At 38.0% G+C, this 20,096-nt stretch overlaps 2 protein-coding genes across 2 annotated transcripts; both read right to left on the bottom strand.

Moving 5' to 3' along the window:
- Positions 1 to 7,205: 7,205 nt before the first annotated feature.
- On the bottom strand, positions 7,206 to 7,923 carry LOC143563925 (uncharacterized). Its single transcript, XM_077051348.1, has 4 exons — positions 7,863 to 7,923; positions 7,695 to 7,811; positions 7,540 to 7,652; positions 7,206 to 7,337 (listed from the first exon to the last, which is right to left on the bottom strand). The coding sequence occupies exons 1-4, from the start codon at positions 7,921 to 7,923 to the stop codon at positions 7,206 to 7,208; spliced, it is 423 nt and encodes a 140-aa protein (XP_076907463.1).
- A 6,660-nt stretch (positions 7,924 to 14,583) lies between these two features.
- Positions 14,584 to 19,753, bottom strand: LOC143563924 (FLUCTUATING-LIGHT-ACCLIMATION protein 1, chloroplastic-like). The gene is made up of 6 exons (XM_077051347.1): positions 19,526 to 19,753; positions 19,256 to 19,346; positions 19,078 to 19,133; positions 18,832 to 18,978; positions 14,756 to 14,872; positions 14,584 to 14,676 (listed from the first exon to the last, which is right to left on the bottom strand). Exons 1-6 carry the CDS (start codon positions 19,751 to 19,753, stop codon positions 14,584 to 14,586), a joined length of 732 nt encoding a protein of 243 aa, XP_076907462.1.
- Between the last annotated feature and the right edge of the window lie 343 nt (positions 19,754 to 20,096).

Genomic DNA, 20,096 nt, shown 5'->3' with positions numbered 1-20,096 from the left:
GTAACCCTCCGAAATTCACAGGACATGAAGGAGCCACCGTAATGCTCTAATGGCTCGAGAAAATTGAGAACACTTTCCTCCATACCCAATGCCCTCCAGACCGACGAACCTTATACGCCTCAAGTGTCCTAGAATCAAGGGCGCTTACTTGGTGGAACGGAGTAGCTCATGCGCGTGGCGCAGAGGCTGCTTCTAGCATGCTCTGGGGGGAATTCAAGGAAATCTTGACGCGAGAGTTCTGCCCTCCCAACGAAGTAAAGCGCCTTGAGGAGGAATTTTGGAACTTGAAACAGTACAGTGGCGAAGCGCGCGAGTACGCCATGCGCTTCCACGAACTAAGTTTGCTTGTCCCACACCTAGTTACCCCTTCCCGCCGAGCCATCGAGAAGTTTCTTGGGGGTCTTCCCATGGAAATTCAAGATTCTGTATGGGCCAGAAACCCAGCAACCCTCTCTGACGCCATCGAGTTGGCCGCTGTGCTCAGCGACAACCATGTCAGGGCAGGAACCCTGTTCCTGCGGGGAGCCGAAAAGACCAAACTCACCAAGACTGTCCCAGAACCAACAGAAACCAAGCCAGAACCCTCAAACCGTAACAACCTCAAGCGCAGGCGCAAAGCCTATGCGCTTACCAACCCGCCCGTTGTCCAGCAACCCGCCTACCAACCTCCAGTACACGCTCCTAACCCACTGTCAACCTACCCAACACCCCCTGTAGTCCATAACTATGCCTTAACCAATCCCGCACTCCCTGCCCCGCCAACTAAGAAACCCTACACAGGAAACCAACCCTTTTGCCCAACCTGTAGACTTCACCATCCACCTCAAGTCCCGTGCCGACTTTGTCACCGATGTGGCCGCGCTGGTCACAATGCGGAAAACTGTAGAGTCCTTCCCTCCAACCCAATTGCGCAAACACCACCAACCTACCTGCAGAACCCACAACCAACATACCCTAACCCACGACCCAGGTCGTGCTATAACTGCGGTGATCCCAGTCATTTCCGGAACGCGTGCCCGAGACTACAAGTTCAGATTACGCAAGCGAACCCAGTTAACCAAATTTCGAACCAAGTGACGCGCGGACGAGCTTTTAATATAACCGCGCACCAAGCGCAAGCGAATAATGACGTGGTTAATGGTACATTTTTACTTAACGGACAATATGCATCCATACTTTTTGATACTGGCGCCGATAGAAGTTTTATTTCTCGCACATTTGAACAAAAACTCGGGCGACCGCGAGTAAACTTAAACGAAAACTTTTCAGTTGAATTGGCCAATGGTGAAACTATTTTAATAAACTCCGTAATCAAAGATTGCACACTTAACCTTAACGAAAACGATTTTCTAATCGACCTCATTCCTATGCCGCTTGGAAGCTTTGATGTTATTAACGGTATGGACTAGCTCTCGCAAAATCGCGCCGAAGTTATTTGCGCCAAAAAGATGATTCGCATTCCTCGAGAAAATGGTGATCTGCATATCTACGACGAGAAACCATCTAACGGTCTTAAACTAATGTCATGCACTGAAGCCCGAAGACTTTTGCGGAAGAAATGTGTTGCATTCTTAGCCCATGTGGTCAAACCCGATGAAGGAAAGAAGAAACTTCGCGAAATCCCCATCGTGCGTGACTTTCCTGAAGTCTTTCCCGATGATCTTTCTGGTCTACCTCCTGCTCGGGAAGTCGAGTTTCGTATTGATCTGGTCCCTGGTGCTTCCCCCGTAGCCAAATCTCCTTATCGTCTTGCGCCCGCTGAAATGCAAGAATTAGCAAGTCAACTCCAAGAGTTGACCGCTAAAGGATTCATTCGCCCTAGCTCTTCGCCCTGGGGTGCTCCGATGTTGTTCGTTAAAAAGAAAGATGGTACGTTTCGCATGTGTATTGATTACCGCGAGCTGAACAAGCTCACCATTAAGAACCGGTATCCCTTACCGCGTATTGACGACCTCTTTGATCAACTCCAAGGTGCCTCTTGTTTCTCCAAGATCGATCTCCGTTCTGGCTATCACCAGTTGCGTATCCGCGAGGAGGACGTTCCCAAGACTGCCTTTCGAACCCGCTATGGCCATTTTGAATTCTTGGTCATGTCCTTCGGTTTAACCAACGCACCCGCCGTTTTCATGGATCTAATGAATCGGGTGTGTAGGCCTTTCTTGGACCGATTCGTGATCGTGTTTATCGATGATGTTCTGGTGTATTCTAAAACCAAGGCCGAGCATGAGCAACATCTTCGGTTGGTGTTGCAAAAGCTTCGAACCGAACAACTCTTTGCCAAACTCTCCAAGTGTGAGTTTTGGTCGGATGAAGTACAGTTTCTTGGTCATGTTGTAAACAAGATGGGTATTCATGTCGACCCATCCAAGATTGAAGCAATCAAGAACTGGATTACGCCATCCACTCCTACCGAAATCCGTTCCTTTTTGGGCTTAGCTGGTTACTACCGGCGATTTATTTCGAACTTCTCGAAAATCGCCTTGCCTTTAACAACTTTAACGCACAAAGGCAAACCGTACGTTTGGGGCTCTAAGCATGAAGAAGCTTTTCAAACGCTCAAGCAATTGTTGTGCGAAGCTCCTGTTCTAGCGTTACCTGAGGGTACTGACGACTTTGTTGTTTATTGTGATGCCTCCAACCAAGGTCTCGGTTGCGTACTTATGCAACGAGGCAAGGTTATCGCTTACGCGTCAAGGCAACTTAAAATTCATGAAAAGAATTATACGACTCACGACCTTGAACTTGGTGCAGTTGTATTTGCCTTGAAAATCTGGAGACACTACCTCTATGGGACTAAGTGCATCATCTACACTGACCATAAAAGCCTTCAGCATATTTTTGATCAAAAGGAACTTAACATGAGACAACGTCGATGGAACGAACTCATCAGCGATTACGATTGTGAGATCCGATATCACCCTGGAAAGGCTAATGTGGTAGTTGATGCGCTCAGCCGCAAACCCTGCCAGCTTAACTGTATCTTGTCACGCACGCAGCTTCACTTCGCGCCGATTCAAAGCAATCTTGAATCACGCATTTGTGACGCGCAGCGCGCATCCATCAGCAATGGCAACCTTCGCGCCGAGTTAGCGTGTGGCGCGGAAGCGCATTTTGTCCCTAATCTGAGTGGAATTCTCTGCTATCTCAATCGCATCTGGATCCCCAATGATGAGAATCTTCGCTCTGTCATACTGAGTGAAGCGCACAAATCTCGGTATTCCGTTCATCCTGGTGCTGACAAAATGTACAAAGATTTGCGCCTTTCTTATTGGTGGCCTGGTATGAAAAAGGATATTGCTGTGTTCGTAGCTAAATGCCTAACTTGTTCTAAGGTAAAAGCTGAACATCAACGCCCATCTGGTTTGCTCGAACAGCCTGAAATTCCTACGTGGAAATGGGAAAGTATAGCAATGGACTTTATCACCAAGTTACCCTTGACCGCAAGCAAACATGATAGCATTTGGGTAATAGTGGATCGATTGACCAAGTCTGCCCACTTTCTGCCCATTCGTGAAACCTACCGTGTTGAACAACTTGCGCATCTTTATGTCAAGGAAATTGTCTGCCGTCATGGTACTCCTTTGAGCATCATATCCGATCGCGATGGCCGTTTTATATCTCGCTTTTGGAAATCTCTCCAATCTGCGTTAGGAACTCGTTTGGACATGAGTACTGCATATCATCCTCAGACTGACGGACAGTCTGAGCGAACCGTTCAAACCCTTGAGGATATGCTTCGATCTTGTGTTCTTGATTTTGGAGGTAATTGGGATTCACACCTACCTCTGATCGAGTTCTCTTATAATAACAGCTATCATTCCAGCATCGGTATGGCCCCATTTGAAGCACTTTACGGTCGAAAGTGCCGTTCCCCGATTTGTTGGAGCGAAGTGGGTGAAGTTCAAATCACAGGACCCGAATTAGTTCAAGAGACAACCGATAAAATCGCCAAGATCCGTGATCATCTGCTGACTGCCAGAAGCCGACAGAAGAGTTACGCAGATCGCAGGCGGAAGCCTCTCGAATTTCAAGTTGGTGATCTTGTTCTCCTCAAAGTGTCGCCCTGGAAGGGTGTTGTCCGCTTTGGGAAGAAAGGTAAGCTTGCACCTCGTTATGTTGGTCCATTCAAGATTCTCGCGAGGGTGGGAAAAGTTGCCTACAAGCTAGACCTGCCGCCCGCGCTCAGCAATGTGCATCCAACTTTCCATGTATCCAATCTCAAGAAATGTTTAGCTGACGAGAACCTCCACATACCGCTTGATGAAGTTCAAGTTGATGAGTCTATGCATTTCATTGAGAAGCCTGTTGAGATTATGGATCGCGAGGTAAAGCAAACCAAGCGCAGTCGCATCCCTATTGTCAAAGTTCGTTGGCAGTCCAAGCGCGGAGCCGAGTTCACTTGGGAAAGGGAAGATCAGATGAAGATCAAGTACCCGTACCTTTTCTCTGCGCAACCTACTTCGAGATAAATTTCGGGACGAAATTTCTTAAAGTAGGGGAGACTGTGACATCTGCCCAATCCGACCCGACCCAGGTACCCGTTTTCGAATCCGATTCTTTTTATGATTTAAATTTTGATTGTTAATCTTTGTAAATTTAACATTAAATAAATTATATATATATATATATATTTTTATATTACTTACTAATAATATTTCTTTCCGCCGTCCCGCCTCTTTCTCTCTTTCGTCGCCGTCCCGCCTCCTTCTCTTTCTTGTCGCCGTCCCGCCCCTCTGCTTAACCCTTTAGCTTGAACTCCCTTTTTCTCCTAACTCTTTGCTTGTCCTTTGGTTCTTCCCGCCTAAGGATGTCTGCGCAGCTCCACGCGCCAGACTCTTTACAAGGAAGCCTGCGTGAAGACCGGCTGTCCCTGCGTTACGCGAGACGAATTCTTCTCGCAGCGCGCTAAGAACGGTAGTTCTTCCCGCGACGCGCTAAGAATGGTAGTTCTTCTCGCAGCGCGCTAAGAATGGTAGTTCTTCCCGCGACGCGCTAAGGATTTGTAGTTCTTCCCGCGACGCGCTAAGGATATTAGTTCTTCCCGCGACGCGCTAAGGATTGTCCTCTGTCTGCCTTCGCCCTCGCGCGTGCGCTCGAGTCTTCTCGCGCTAAGACCTTAAGTCTTTTCTTCTGTTTAGGTCAGCCTGTATTCTTTTGTGATATCTTATCTTCTGTCTGAATAGTCACTTTCGGCGCAGCATGCGCACCAACCCCATTGGTTGGCAGAAAAAGTGACTGACATAATCCTTTGAAATCTGCTTTTCCCATGCCTTGACCAGTACCTTTATCTGACTCCTCCCATGCTTTATTCTGTAACCTGTCAGCCCTTTTTCCTGTTTCCCCGGCTGCCATATCTTTTGGTATCTTTTGCTTTTGGAATCTTTTGCCTTTTGATATCTTTTGCTTGATTTGATAAGATCTTTTCCTCTTTTTAAGTGATTGTGTTCCCTAGGGTTTCCCTATATATAATACTATTTTCTTGTTATTTAACACTACACACACAAACACTTAAACTCCCCTCTGCTCTCTTCTCCTTGCCCTCTGCCGTTGTTCCTCAGCCGCCTCCTCTCTCTGCCTTCGTCTTTTCCCTTGTCCTGCCCAGATTTCCGGTAATATATAAAATATAATAATTTGTTAAAGATACATATTACTATGCTAACATATATTCAAGGCATAAAACAAATCATTAAACCAATAATCTCTATTTATAGGTTAACTTCGCTTGTTGAAAGTTTGGTTCTTGCGTTACCTTTCAACGCACCGTTTACATGTGAGTAATCTCGTACCTAATCCCTTTTTATTTTTAATGTTTTGGGATGTTCATGTGTTCGTACAAACTTGAGTCTTAAACTTGTTTATAAACTTTTGTCGCGCAAAACCCCATGTGTTATGGACGTAGACTTGGCTGTTTATTTGTATGTGTGGATCATTAACCGTCTTGTCGGCCTATTCCGCAGTTTTCATGGATCCATTAGATGAACACGGGAGAACTATCGTTTATGATTTCTCTTTTGTTTACACTTGCACAGTTTTCTTGTTTTTGTGCTCAATTGGGAGAACGGGTTGAACTATGAGCTATGATCTATTAGGCTTGATCACAATCTGATTACACCCTTGTTGAACACCAGTTATACACATGATGCGCGCAGATATTGTTATCTATTTATATGTATTAAACTTGATTTCTCACCGACACGCAAGTGTTGACGTTTTATTTTAACGCATGTTCAGGTTTGCTGTAGCTGTTTCTGGAAGCTTGAGGACACATAGGATGTTTTCTTTTCTTTTGGACCTAGTTTAAAATGTAACAAGACAAGTTTATGTTATTTGAATATTTTGAGTTATGATATGATTAATTTTATGTTACTTTGTGAAATTGTGTTGCGCGTGCGCGGTAAATGTATTTAATAAATATTGACACCCAAATAGTGTCACGAGTAATGAAACAATACGTGGCGCCCCGATGTATAATCCGCCATCGGTCGGGGTGTTACACTTCGCCTCCGACCACTGTCGTCGCCGCTGATTACCGTTGCCACCGTCGTCGACTACCGCCACCACATTAACCATCCACAACCACTGTTGAATTGGGTAATCAGAATTGTTGAAGGTTCAAAGTAATTGTATATTAATCTGTTGTTATTTTTGTGTATTTACAAGAGGAAGAGAAAGCCAAATAAATAAGAAACAATTGGCTTATACATGGAAAGAATAATAATGATAATAATAAACAGATATGATTCTTTGATTTTGATTGCAACATTCTAATCTTCCTTGCTGTCTTTTGGCTTTTTGAATTTCCATAATTAAGGGAATGATGTTGAGATGATACTTTGCTCTTTTGATTTAAATTTTATTCTATCTTTCTAACACTCCCCCTCAAGTTGAGTAGTAGGGTCTCCGATGCTCAACTTGTCAAGAAATTTGTTGAATATTCTTTCATTAACAGCTTTTGTTAAGATATCTGCTAATTGGTCTTCTGATCGAACAAACGGTAATTCTATTATCCCGGCTTCAAGTTTTTCTTTAATGATGTTTCTATCGACCTCAACATGCTTTGTACGATCATGTTGGACAGGGTTTTTTGAAATTTGTATTGCAGCTTTGTTGTCGCACATGATTCTACTAGCTTCGGTTGGGAGAAAACCAATTTCTATCATAAGTTTACGTATCCATAGAACCTCTGTTATGCCCCGTGCTATTCCTCAAAATTCTGCTTCGGCACTAGATAATGCTACGACCTTCTGCTTTTTGCTTCTCCATGTAACTAAATTTCCACCAAGTAGAGTGAAGTAACCAGATGTTTGATCTTCCATCATCTTTGTCTCCTGCCCAGTCTGCATCAGTGTACACTTGAAATTTTAGGTGTTTATTTGGTTGAAAGAGAACCCCGTGGCCTGTTGTCCCTTTGAGATATCTGATAATTCTTAATACTTCTTCCATGTGAGTGTGTTGTGGTTGATGCATAAATTTGCTGACTACCCCCACTGCATATGCGATGTCTGGACGAGTATGTGATAGGTATATTAATTTTCCTACCAAGCGTTGGTATCTTTCTTTGTTTGCCAGTTCCCCTCCTTCTTCCATATGAAGTTTATGATTAACCATCATTGGCGTATCAGCCGGTTTGCAATCGATCATTCCTGTCTCGGCTAAAAGGTCAAGAATATATTTTTTTTGACATATAAAAATACCCTTTTTAGATCTTAGTACTTCAATTCCAAGAAAGTACTTAAGCCTTCCTAAGTCCTTCATTTCAAATTCTTTAAACAGGCTTTCTTTCAACTTCTTCATTTCTTCATCATCATTCCCTGTAATAATCATGTCATCAACATATATGATTAAACAAGTTAAAAGGTTACCTCTGTTTTTAAGGAAGAGTGTATGATCGGAATTGCTTTGTCGAAATCCATATCCCTTCATTGCTAGGGTAAATCTGCCGAACCAAGCTCTAGGAGATTGTTTTTTTTAAGCGACAAACTTCCTTTGCTTTGAAATTTTCTGTGAACCCAGATGGAGCTTCCATATACACTTATTCTTTTAGTTCTCCATGAAGAAATGCATTCTTAACAACAAATTGGTGAAGAGGCCACCCTTCATTTGCAGCGATCGAGAAAAGGACCCTGATTGTGTCAATCTTGGCTACAGGAGAAAATGTTTCTTGGTAGTCGATCCCATATGTTTGAGTGTAGCCTTTAGCCACCAACGGTGCTTTGTATCTTTCAATGGTTCCATCTGGTTTATGTTTAATTGTGAACACCCATCGACATCCTTCAGGTTTCTTTCCTATAGGACGGTCACATATTTCCCATGTACCGTTTTTAATCAGTGCTTTCATCTCTGTTTCCATGGCATCCTTCCATTTCTTTGATCCTAAAGCTTGCTCCACAGAGTTTGGAATTTGTTCAGCGTAGAGAGAAGCGTTAAAGGCCTTCGCTTCTTTAGATAAGTTTGCGTCTGCTATGTTGGCTATGGGATATTTGGAGGATTTGGATTGTTTTTCTGGTGAGTATCTACTTGCAGGAATTCCTCTGTTGACTCTTGGTGGGAGGACATATCTCTCGGTTGTTTCTTCTTGTTCCACCTGCACTGTTTGTTCTAATTCCATCTCATGGTTGTTAGTTGTATCAGTATTTTCATGAGATATTCCATTTGTTGTATTATTTTCAGATATATGAGAATTACTTACCTCGGGCGTTAGGTCGGGAGGTAATGGGATTGTAGCACTGATTGTTGGTCCACTAGATTGGTGTGAAGTCGATGGCTCGTCTTCACTGATTGTTGGTCCACTAGATTGGTGTGAAGTCGGTGACTCATCTTCTGTACTATGATTAACTTCTTTAGATGATGTGGCCCATTTTGGAAACCATTTTAGCCAACTCAGTGTGTCATGCTCCATCTCTCCCTGACCACTGTGTTGGAAGGTATAAAAGAACTCGGTTTCGAGAAAGTCACAGTTCATGGTAGTGTACATACGATGGGTTTTTGGATTGTAGCAGTGGTACCCTTTTTGGTTGACACCATAGCCTACAAAAACACATTTTTCAGCACATGGGTCGAGTTTGGTTTGATTTTTCTTTGGTATGTGGACAAAGACAGAGCATCCGAATATTCGTGGTTGTAATGTAAGGATGGGTGGAAGGTTGGTGAATTCTGATAGGCTTTGAAGAGACGTTTTTCGGTCAATGGCTTTTGTTGGCAATCGGTTAAGAAGATACGCAGCAGTAGCGAGAGCTTCAGTCCAGAAGGACTGGGGAACTTGAGATTCAATCAATAAGGCACGGGTTATTTCTAAAAGAATCCGGTTTTTTCGTTCGACATTGCCGTTTTGTTCGGGAGTGTGAGAACACGACGTTTGGTGAACTATCCCTTTTGTTTGGCAGAATTGCTTCATTGAATCATTTATGAATTCCCCACCGTTATCGGATCGAAGGATTTGAATATTGGTTTTAAATTGTGTTTGTATCATAGTATAAAACATAGTAAATTTATCAAAAACTTCAGATTTATTCTTTAGAAAATAAATCCACGTCATACGAGTGCAATCGTCAACAAAGATTACGAAATAACGAAAATTTTGTCCTCCAACAACTTTTGTCGGTCCCCATACATCCGAATGGATAAGGAAAAAAGAGGATTTAACTTTTGTGTTGTTGGGTTTAAAACTATGTCTATGGCTTTTGACCAAGACACACGTTTCACAACTTATTGTTTCATTTAATGGAAATAATTTTGGAAATAAAATGTGCAAATAACCATTAGATGGGTGTCCCAATCTCCTATGCCATAACCAAGCCTCTCTATTGATAGTACCATGAGCCAACATCACAGTACCATGTTGCGTCACTTCATCGACATAGTACAATCCTTTGCGTTTAGTGCCACGCCCAATAATTGTTCCTGTCCTGATATCTTGTAATATACAAAAGGTCGGGTGCATTAAAATTGAGCAGTTTAGTTGTTTTGTCACATGACTTATAGATAAAAGTTTATGTGACAAAGACGGGACATAAAGGCAGTTTGAAAGTTTTAAGCTAGGTGATATTTCAATGGTTCCACCAGCCTTTACGGGAACCATTCCAACATTGACGGTTTTTATATAGTTAATTTTAGGTTTAGAATTTGAAATTATGTCGGATAATTCAAAAGTCATGGTGTCGGTAGCACCACAGTAAAAAATCCATGATTTATTTAATTTTTCACATGTTTCAACCATATTAACTTCTCCTACAATTTTATTTGGGTAATTTTTAGGAAAAAAATATTGGAATTTTTTATTTTTACCCATCATAAAGTTTTGTCCAGTATCAAAATTACTATTTTGTTTAGGATAGATTTTAGAATTTAAAGATTCTTTAAGGGGTTTATTTTATAGTTTTAAAACTAAAGGGTTAATAAAACTAGGGTTGCAAATAAGGGGGTTTGAGAATAAGTTCTCAACCCCTATACCTCTGTCGATGTTAATGGCAGTTCCATCTCCTGCCGTCACACCATCAAAGCCTCCATCTCTCCTATTATCAAATTCACCATCACCATCACCATCAAAGCCTCCATCTCTCCTTCTATTGTCGAATTCACCATCTCCGGCGGCTGCTATATTACCACACCATGCGCCTTCATCTCCAGTGTTCTCAATCTGCCCAATTTGTTGTTTGTGATTCAAGCCTGGCATCGATGGAGACTGGTGCAAAATTTGTTGATGAATCAATTGTTGTTGCTGATCCATGTGTGGTGGTGTGTGAAAGTGAATATTGAATTGGGGATGACGAGTATTTAGCAGGTTTTTCTAATCCAATGATCATAAACACTGATTTGATACCATGTTGAAATGGGTAATCAGAATTGTTGAAGGTTCAAAGCAATTGTATATTAATTTGTTGTTATTTTTGTATGTTTACAAGAGGAAGAGAAAGCCAAATAAATAAGAAACAATTGGCTTATACATGGAAACAATAATAATGATAATAATAAACAGATCTGGTTCCTTGATTTTGGTTGCAACGTTCTAATCTTCCTTACTGTCTTTTGACTTTTTGAATTTCCGTAACTAAGGGAATAATGTTGAGATGATACTTTGCTCTTTTGATTTAATTTTTATTCTATCTTTCTAACAACCACCATCGCCACCCACCATCACCGCAACCTACCCACCACCTCCCACTACCACCACCGCCCATGCTGTTACCGCCAACTACCGGCACCACCACACCATCTGCCACCGCCAACCACCGTCACTAACCTCCGGCAACCACCATCATCAATCACCTCCCACTCTTGCCATCGCCGCTCACCACTAGTACCGCCACCACCTTCACCACCGCTTACCTCCAATATTATTTTATTCCTTCTTTTATTTTTGGCTGACTAACAACATTAATTAATTAATTATTCATTTCATTTTTAGTTTTCTAGATGTTAATCAAACAAGACAATAAAATGGAAATAATCCATTTCATTCTTTTGTGCATTCCGTTCCCTTATCCCACGTTCATTCCATTGAAAGCAATATTATTATTATTATTATTGGTACACGAGGACCATTTGGTTGGTGCAAATTGGTGGAACTGAAATTGGATTGTAAGAGAAAGTGTGTGATCGCCATTAGAGAATGTTTGGCGTTTAGGAAGAAGATGAACGGACGTAAAACGGCAAGACTGGTTGGTAACATTATTAATAACAAATATAAAAGAATAAAATTACTCAAAAATCTCAAAGGCGCGTTAAGTTTCACAGGATGGAATAGAATTAGAATTAGAATTGGAATTGGAATTTGCATAGAATTAGGAATTGGAAGGAATTGGATTTGAAATCTGAACATTGCAATAGAAATTAGAATTTAAAGAAATTGAAATGCAATTCCATTATTGATGTGTTCGTTTGACAAATGAATTGAAATCGTTTTTTTTTCTTTTAACGAGGATAACGACGAAAACATTTTAGTTTTTTTAGATTTTTTGTTTGTTATTTATATTTTGCGTTATGATTTTTTTATTATTATTTTTTTGAATTTTTTTGGGGTTTTCTATTAAGATAAAAAACCCCTCAAAAAAATATTCAAAAATAATAATAAAAAATTCATAACTCAAAATATAAATCGAAAAACAAAAAAAGTAAAAAAAAAAAAACTAAAATGTTTTATTCGTTGTTCTCGTTAAAAAAAACTCGAGAAAAGATTCCAACAAATTCACTTGAGATTCTCCACATTTTAGAAGAATTTAGAATGCATTTATTTGAAGGAATTGAATTCAATTCCAATTTCAATTCCTTGACAACCGAACATAACAAAATGGAATTAAGATTCCAATTCCAACAAAATAAGCATGCCATGCCATGGGATTTTAATTCCAATTCATTTGAATTTCCATGAATTCTATTAAACGAACGCGCCCTAAGGTATCCCGTTTCTATATAAACTCAAACTAAGTTATGGAGATAAATCTCCAATTTGTTTTTTCTTAACTAACCAATAACGAATAAAAGCCTTGTACTTCAATGGCAAAATGCGACCTCATACGGCCGTGTTTGTAGAGCTCTAGTGAAAACTCATTGTACAAAAGTCCATTATAGTCCCGTTGGGATCGGATTCGAACTTGAGATCAGGGTCGGCCATAAGGTGTGGTGGGGTGGTCGACGGCCACAAGCCGGACACCCCGCTAGGCCCAATTTTTTTTAATTATATATATTTTTATTAATACAATATGTATATTTAGTGTTTAAACTCAATTATATAACTACTAGCTTGGTCTAGTGGCAAAGGGGTATTACTTTCAAACTGGTCATGGGTTCTAGTCTCATTTGAGACATTTTAATTTTATTTTTATACAAAAGTTTTTTACACAACCTAAATTATAACCAATAAGACCATATCAAAATTAAATTGTTTAAACCAACAAAATACTCATTATACTTAGGGCCCAAAAAATTTACCTTTTGCCCCAATATTTTTTTTTGCTTTCTCAAAGACGACACTGCTTGAGATCATGCTTATTTCAACCTCCAACCCAATTCTCACTTCCCCACCAATACAACTTAAGCTACAACAAATTGACTCCATGCCAATTTGTTATAAGGAAAAAAAAACACATACAAAGTTTTAAAATTGGCCAATTTATTAGGCTAAATATGTAAGAAATTTGATGGAAATTTAAGAGCGCACAAAACATGTAAGTATTCAACTTAAACTTTAGAAGAAGCTATATTGTTCTAAACTAGTTCAAAAGAAATTGCTCTAAACTAGTATTGAATTCATGCTTTGCGGCAGGCTGTAAAGAATGCTGACAAGTATATATTTGTTACATGGTTTATCGATGAATAAATAAAGACAAAGGACGGTAAAAGTAAGCAAGTTACACAGTTAAATAAGCATAACTATAGTTACATGTTAGTTTTAATTATTATAAGTTAAGTAAAAAATAATAATTAAATGTGTAAAAAAGATTAAAGAAAGCTTATTAAAATAATAACTCTATTAAAATTCAAGGTAGAAATGTAGGTCATTTAAAGAAAAAGTGACAAATAACTTATTAAAGTTGAAATAACTTATTAAAGTTGAAAGTAGAAACGTAAATTATTCAAAAAAGTTTATTAAAGCTCAGGGCATAAAATAATTCCATAAAAGTTAATTAGAAAAGTAAATTGGCTAAAAAAGTCAACTAACAAACCGACACGTGGCGACATGTAGCCCAATTCTGATAATTGTTCACATTTAAGTATAGTGTACGTAAAAATATCAATTAAAAATAATCGACATAACTTGAAGAACACAATTATGCCATTTTGACAAAGGTTAGAGGCTATTTAATAGCCCTTAATGATTCAATTAAAAGGTTATATCTGAATTGATACGAGTTAGATTGTGTTTGGTTACACAAGAATCTTAATGGCTAATGGAGCCTTTTAACGGTTAAGCTGCAAAGACATACCGAATGATTCATAGTTTAGCTCTTAATCAGTCATACATTTTATTGGTAAAGCACTAGATTGTCAAACAACCTCTTAGTTAAATGATAGAAGGCCACATAACGGGATTTTCCAACATTTTCTCATTTGGCCGAGATTATTTATGACGAGTATTTGTTGAGTTTGACCAACCTAAAATAATTAGCAAGTTTAACATTGAAAATATAACATAGAGTTACAATCATTCAAGTTGGGACAACTCAAGACCCCAACATTGATAGTGAAAAGCTAAAATGACTAAATTACACTAAGAAAGCATTAAAACCGTAGTTAAAGACTCGCTTTAAAAGTAAGTGCTATTTAAGATAAAGTATGTGCTATGTAAGATACATAACTGTGAAAATAAGTTCGAAAACCACTATATAATCAACAAAGAAATGAAATGGATTATTACCTTTAATAAGTTATCTCATTCCTTTATCCATTGTATTCCTCCATCCATTCGATTACCTCATACCAAACAAACCTTTTTATTTCTTCCTTAATTATATATCTATATAAAACACTCTAAGAATATATAAAACACTCTAAGAATGTAAAAAAAAAAAAAAGGTTACAAACCAACTTCAAGGTCACCTTAAAATCAAACATTCACTTATAAAAAGTAAAACCATGGGGTCTTGCCTAAATCGGGTTCAAAAGTGGATAATCTTCAAGCAATTGTTGTTCCGTAAGAGAACTATTTTCGTGTTGTGGGTTCCATAACACCTCAACATCCTATAAAATGGCCAAACGTCAGCATATAAACAGAAAACTCATGACTTATGGGATAGAAAACAAGGCAAATAGGTCTCACTCTAATATAGTTTGAAGGGATAGAGGCCAGATCTTGCAAGGCGTTCTTTAACTGTTCGACCCTCCTAACGGGTGGCAATTTCCATGCACATGACCAAGCAGCTACAAGGATCGTAACCTACAACAGGAACTTTTTTAGTTAACAAGGGGCGAAAAACATTAAATAGTAATGAAGTTTCAACGTTGTCCCACATTAGTAAATGTGAACAAATTAATTCAACTTCATAAACTATTTAAGCTTCAACACGTGCTGTTCTGTTGTTGTAAGACTTTTGATCATAACTAGTTAAACCTAAGTCAGATTATAAATAACTTAGCTTTTGAAACAGGATTGGGCTCGGGCTCTAGCTTGAGCTCAAGATCAAACAAACCGGCTCGGCTTGGATATGATCATATATTTTAACAAGCTAACAAGTTGAGCTCAAGCTTGGCTCGTAAAAAGCTCGAGTCACCTCATTTATTTACTTATTTATTTTGTTTACACAAATTGATATACATAGCACAAAAAATATTTTAATGAGTTTAGATCAAATACAAATAGGATTAGGGTGTTAATCATGTGAATTGAAGGAAAACTAAAAGATTGACGGTGGCAAATTCAATTTCTCGCTAATCAAAGTGAAAGCCATGGAACACCTGAGAGCAATATACTCCTTGAGGATATCAGTGATTGTGGACAATCGATTTGAAAGTTATCAAATTGATGGTCACGACGATTGCAAGATGAAGGGTTTAGAATTGGTGGCGGGTGAATCAAACAAGCAATTTTGTTTTGCCACTCAAATTTGTGTTTGCTAAACTTTTAGAACGAACATCGATTTGCATATTTGATGAAGAAGTATATGATGCAGTGTAATTATAGCATAGTGCTATTACAGCATAGTACAATTGCATCGTAGTGTAATTGCATCGTAGTGTAATTACAGCTTAGTTTATTTACGACGTAATGTAATTACAATGCAACCTATATACAACGTCGTGTAATTACATCGTAACAAAAACTATAAACAACATCATTACATTACATAGAAAACAACTATTTACATAATTACACTACTTGTATATATAATTACATTATTTAATTCGCACAATTAGCATGCTTTTTTAGTTGTAAGTTAACTTTCCCCTATTTTAATTTTATAACATGCCCCAATAATGCAAAATTTACAAATAAAGAATTTATAATAGTTTTATGTATAATTTTTTTTCTCCCAATTATGTTATTATATTAATAATAATTATATAAATATATATAAATTGGGGTTTTAATTTAAACAAGCCAATGGGCGAGCCACGAGCCGACCTTAGCTATGGCTCAGCATGGTTACAGAGCAGGTCGACTTGGCTAGCTTTTAGCATGAAATAGAAACTTAGCCAGTGGAGACGTTTAGGTCCCATGTGGTGGGACGTTTAGGTCAAGAATAGCGTCCCATAGCGTCAAGTGCACCGCCCTTGGGACATCATGAGGTAAATTTGGTAGGGGCGTTTTGTTCATGACGGTGGAGGACTACTTGATTAAAATAAATAAATAAAAATCAAATGTTTTATACAAATCAACACCCTATTTAAACCAATCAATCCAATTATTTTAAATATAACCATAACTCTCTCATTCATTCTATGCTCAATTAAAAAATAATAATATTGCTAAATTATAAAGTATATGAACGGAAATTAATATATTTGCATTATTAATATTAAACTCTTTATATGTTGAAACTATTGAGTAGAGTTTCTTTATGACATTTGTTGAGTTTTGTTATAAGATTAAGTCTCTAATTAAGTAAGACTCCACACTCACCTCTAACTCTTGTATATATAGTAGACTTGGTGTCTCATTTGATAGATGGAAAAAGAATACAAGAGAGCCATTTGGAGCATGAAGAACACTTGAAGACCCATATGTTGGGAACTCATAGAGAGGATACTTTCTACTCGATTACAACACCATATTATTCTTTCCATATTACTTTTCTTAAGAACATCAATACATATACCTAGTGCAATCTCGGGTACGAGTGCCATCTCCGACAATACACATACTGTTCCGATTGTTGTACCCTAGTAGACATATGGGCTCTTTAGTAGAGACCCGAAATATGTTTTAAGATTGTAGGACATGGGTCCCAATATTATTTAAAAATAATAAAATAGAATAAGTATAACAATATTGTTTTTATACAAGAGAAATACCATAGTACAATACTGTGTACAAAACCAAAAGAGTAAAGTTTTAAAATTGTCCCCGAGGTTTGGTAATTTATGCGATTTTCATCTAAAAAGTTTTTTGTGTAAATAGACCACTGAGGTTTCTAACTTCTTGCCAATTACGTCTAAATTGTTAAACTCCATTTATTAACATCGTTAAGTAGGGGGCAATCTAGTCCTTTTACCTATTTGTTAGTTAAAAAATAAAAATCCTAAAAGCTCACGTTTATTTAAGTGATTTTTAAATATATAAGTAAGATATTTAGTCTATGCCTTTAAATAGGGTTATCTTTCTTAAACGGGACTTAACGGACCCAATCGCAGATGGGGGAGTGGTGTTTCCATGTGACCATGTCACTACTCACAGTAGGGCTGGCATATCATGGATACCCGTACACGATAAGACACGAACACAAAATGTGTATATATATTTGTACACGACACGAAAACTTATCGTGTACCTGTTTCCCAAACACGAAAGGAACCTGCTAATACCTTGTATACACGATAAAACACGATAATACACGATAAGAGCTGAAATCGATCCTACGATAGTCAAATTATTCGTATTAACCTAATTAGGAATGTCGTGAGAATGTGACGGCTGAGAAAAAGTGAGAATGTTTTAGGAATTTAGGGGGATAACTTATAAATATATATATTTAATTATAAAAATCTAATATGGTACTTAACATGTATTTAACAGGTTACCTGTTTAGACACGAAAATTAAAAGGTAGATTCGTGTCTACCTGTTTACTACACGAAACCTGTTAAGGCCTTACTTGATACCTATTAAAGTCGTGTAGGTACGTGTCGTGTATTCATGTATCGAGTATAAATTGCCAGCCCTAACTCACAACCATGGTTCACCGGTATTCCGGATGGACTTACATGAGGCCCTTGGGATAAAAACACAATCTTTTTCAACTAAAAAAATTATACTATGTTTTCTAGTATATTTAAATCATAGTATTAAACTACTACAACCTATTAATTGTCAAAATGTTTTATTTCTCACTACATACCACTATTTATGAATTGTACTTTTCTTTTTGTGTAGTATACAACCTTTTTTTGCAATAGATTTCTTACATGTATCATGCACATGCTTGTGTTTCTCCGGACATATTTAAGAATAAAACAACAATGGTCTAAAAGCAAGCAACTCATGCCGCAAAATCTTAAAACTTCATTAATGATAGCTATAAAACATTTGTTAAAAAAATCGAAGTAAACCGATGTGTTCATCACCTATAAATGATCTTGATAGTATCATAAGCGCTTACCTAAAACGGATGCAACAAGGGATAATCTTCAAGCAATTCTTGTGCTGTAAGACAATTATTTTCCTGTTGTGGGTTGCAGAACACCTCAACTTTCTGTAAAATGATCAAAAGGTTAGTAAAGAGAGAGAGACAACCCATGATTTATGGGAAAGGAAACAAGGGCAGATATGCTTCACCATAATATATCTTGAAGGGATACAAGCCAGCTTTTGCAAAGCTACCTTTAACTGGGCAATGCTTTTAATTGGTGATAGTTTACACACACACTTAACTTTCACGATGATCGTAACCTTCAACCACAATAATATTTGTCAAGTAATTTATGCATTTGAAACACAGAGCACAAGAAGCGGTTCACATTATTAAATTGTAACCAAAAGTTTCAGTATTGTTCCGCTTACGTCACTCAAAAAATTAAATCAAGTTCATAAACCACTTAATTTTTAATATTGTTCCATTGTTGTGAAAATTTCATAACTGTTGTAACTAAGTGACCTAAACGGAATATTTATGAAACTTGGTTACTAACTATTTTTTTCAAAGTTAATACGCTTGTTGATAATCAAATTAAAAGCACCAACCACAATATACTCGTTGTTAGAACTCTGAGTTGTTGCACTTTTCTTTCTGATGTCGTTGGCCCTAACGACATCAAATTTACTCCTTTCTTCAATAGAAAAGCGATTAAATCGTTTATTACATTCAACATCACTGCCATTTACATCTCCCTGCACACCATAACAAACCAAAATTCACTATTCAAAATTAACAAAACTCAAAAACTCAAAATTGCAAGATGTGGAATGAAAAATAGCCTAGTGACTTACAGAGGAATAACCAGAAATGCAATAATCAGGATGCCAAAGAAGAGCTAGTGTTGCCTCTGCAAACAAAATCATAAAGATTACATATACAGTTATGCACCATACACACATAGAAGAACATCAAAGAATGGTACTTTGACGGTTATCGTAGTAGCAAACAAATCAACGATAACACAATTACCTTGTAATACATAGCTCAATCCCTTTGAGGTGTTAGCCGCAATCCACGCAAGATCCTTCTGCAGTGATCTATATGTGCCCAACACTCCAACCTTGAAACTTTGAAGGTTAGTAATTATCACAAATCATTTAAAATGCATCATCTCAGGGCAATCCTTGAAAATCAGAATACCTGAATCTTGAGGACACTTCTTTTTTAAGCTTCAACTTTTTTAAAAATTTTGTAAATCTCATAAACCGTAGGAATAGTAATGGCTTTTAGAAAAAATACAAGTATTGTATAATAAAGGCCAGGGGGGATGGATAAATCGCTATCAGTTTTGGCAGAAGAGGTTGCAGGGCTGCTAATCTGAGTGCTATAAGTTTCGGAAGAAGACGATTCCTGGCCACCGGAAATAGCCGCCAACGGAAGTGGAGCTTGGTGATGAGCATTCTCCTTTGATCTCTTAATCACTGCATTTATACCAGCAAAATTTGTTAAGTGGCGAGACGTAGGCATCATAATGAAGCAATTGATATTGGTAATTTTGATGCAGCAGTTCCTTCTAACAGCAATATTATTATTATTATTATTATTATTATTATTATTATTATTATTGGAGCATCTAGATGGGCACAAATGGATGGAATTGAAGTTGGATGCTACGTATGTCATCCCCATGACAGAATGCCAGTGGTTTACAATATTATTTTTGTGATTTTCAATAGATGAAACTATATTAGGTTTTAAGCAATGGTAGCCAACTCCTAAAATTACTCCAAATCCCCAATATCACTCAATTCCATATAAAATCAAATCTAATTAAGGATAGAATCTACTGCATATATATATCACATGAACG

This window comes from Bidens hawaiensis, unplaced genomic scaffold (assembly GCF_021521415.1).
Source record: "Bidens hawaiensis isolate Kalapana, Puna unplaced genomic scaffold, B.hawaiensis_p1.1 tig00021656_1, whole genome shotgun sequence".
In the NCBI taxonomy this organism is placed as follows: domain Eukaryota; kingdom Viridiplantae; phylum Streptophyta; class Magnoliopsida; order Asterales; family Asteraceae; genus Bidens; species Bidens hawaiensis.
Note: the sequence above shows the minus strand (reverse complement) of the source record. Positions and strands in the feature narration are given on the sequence as shown.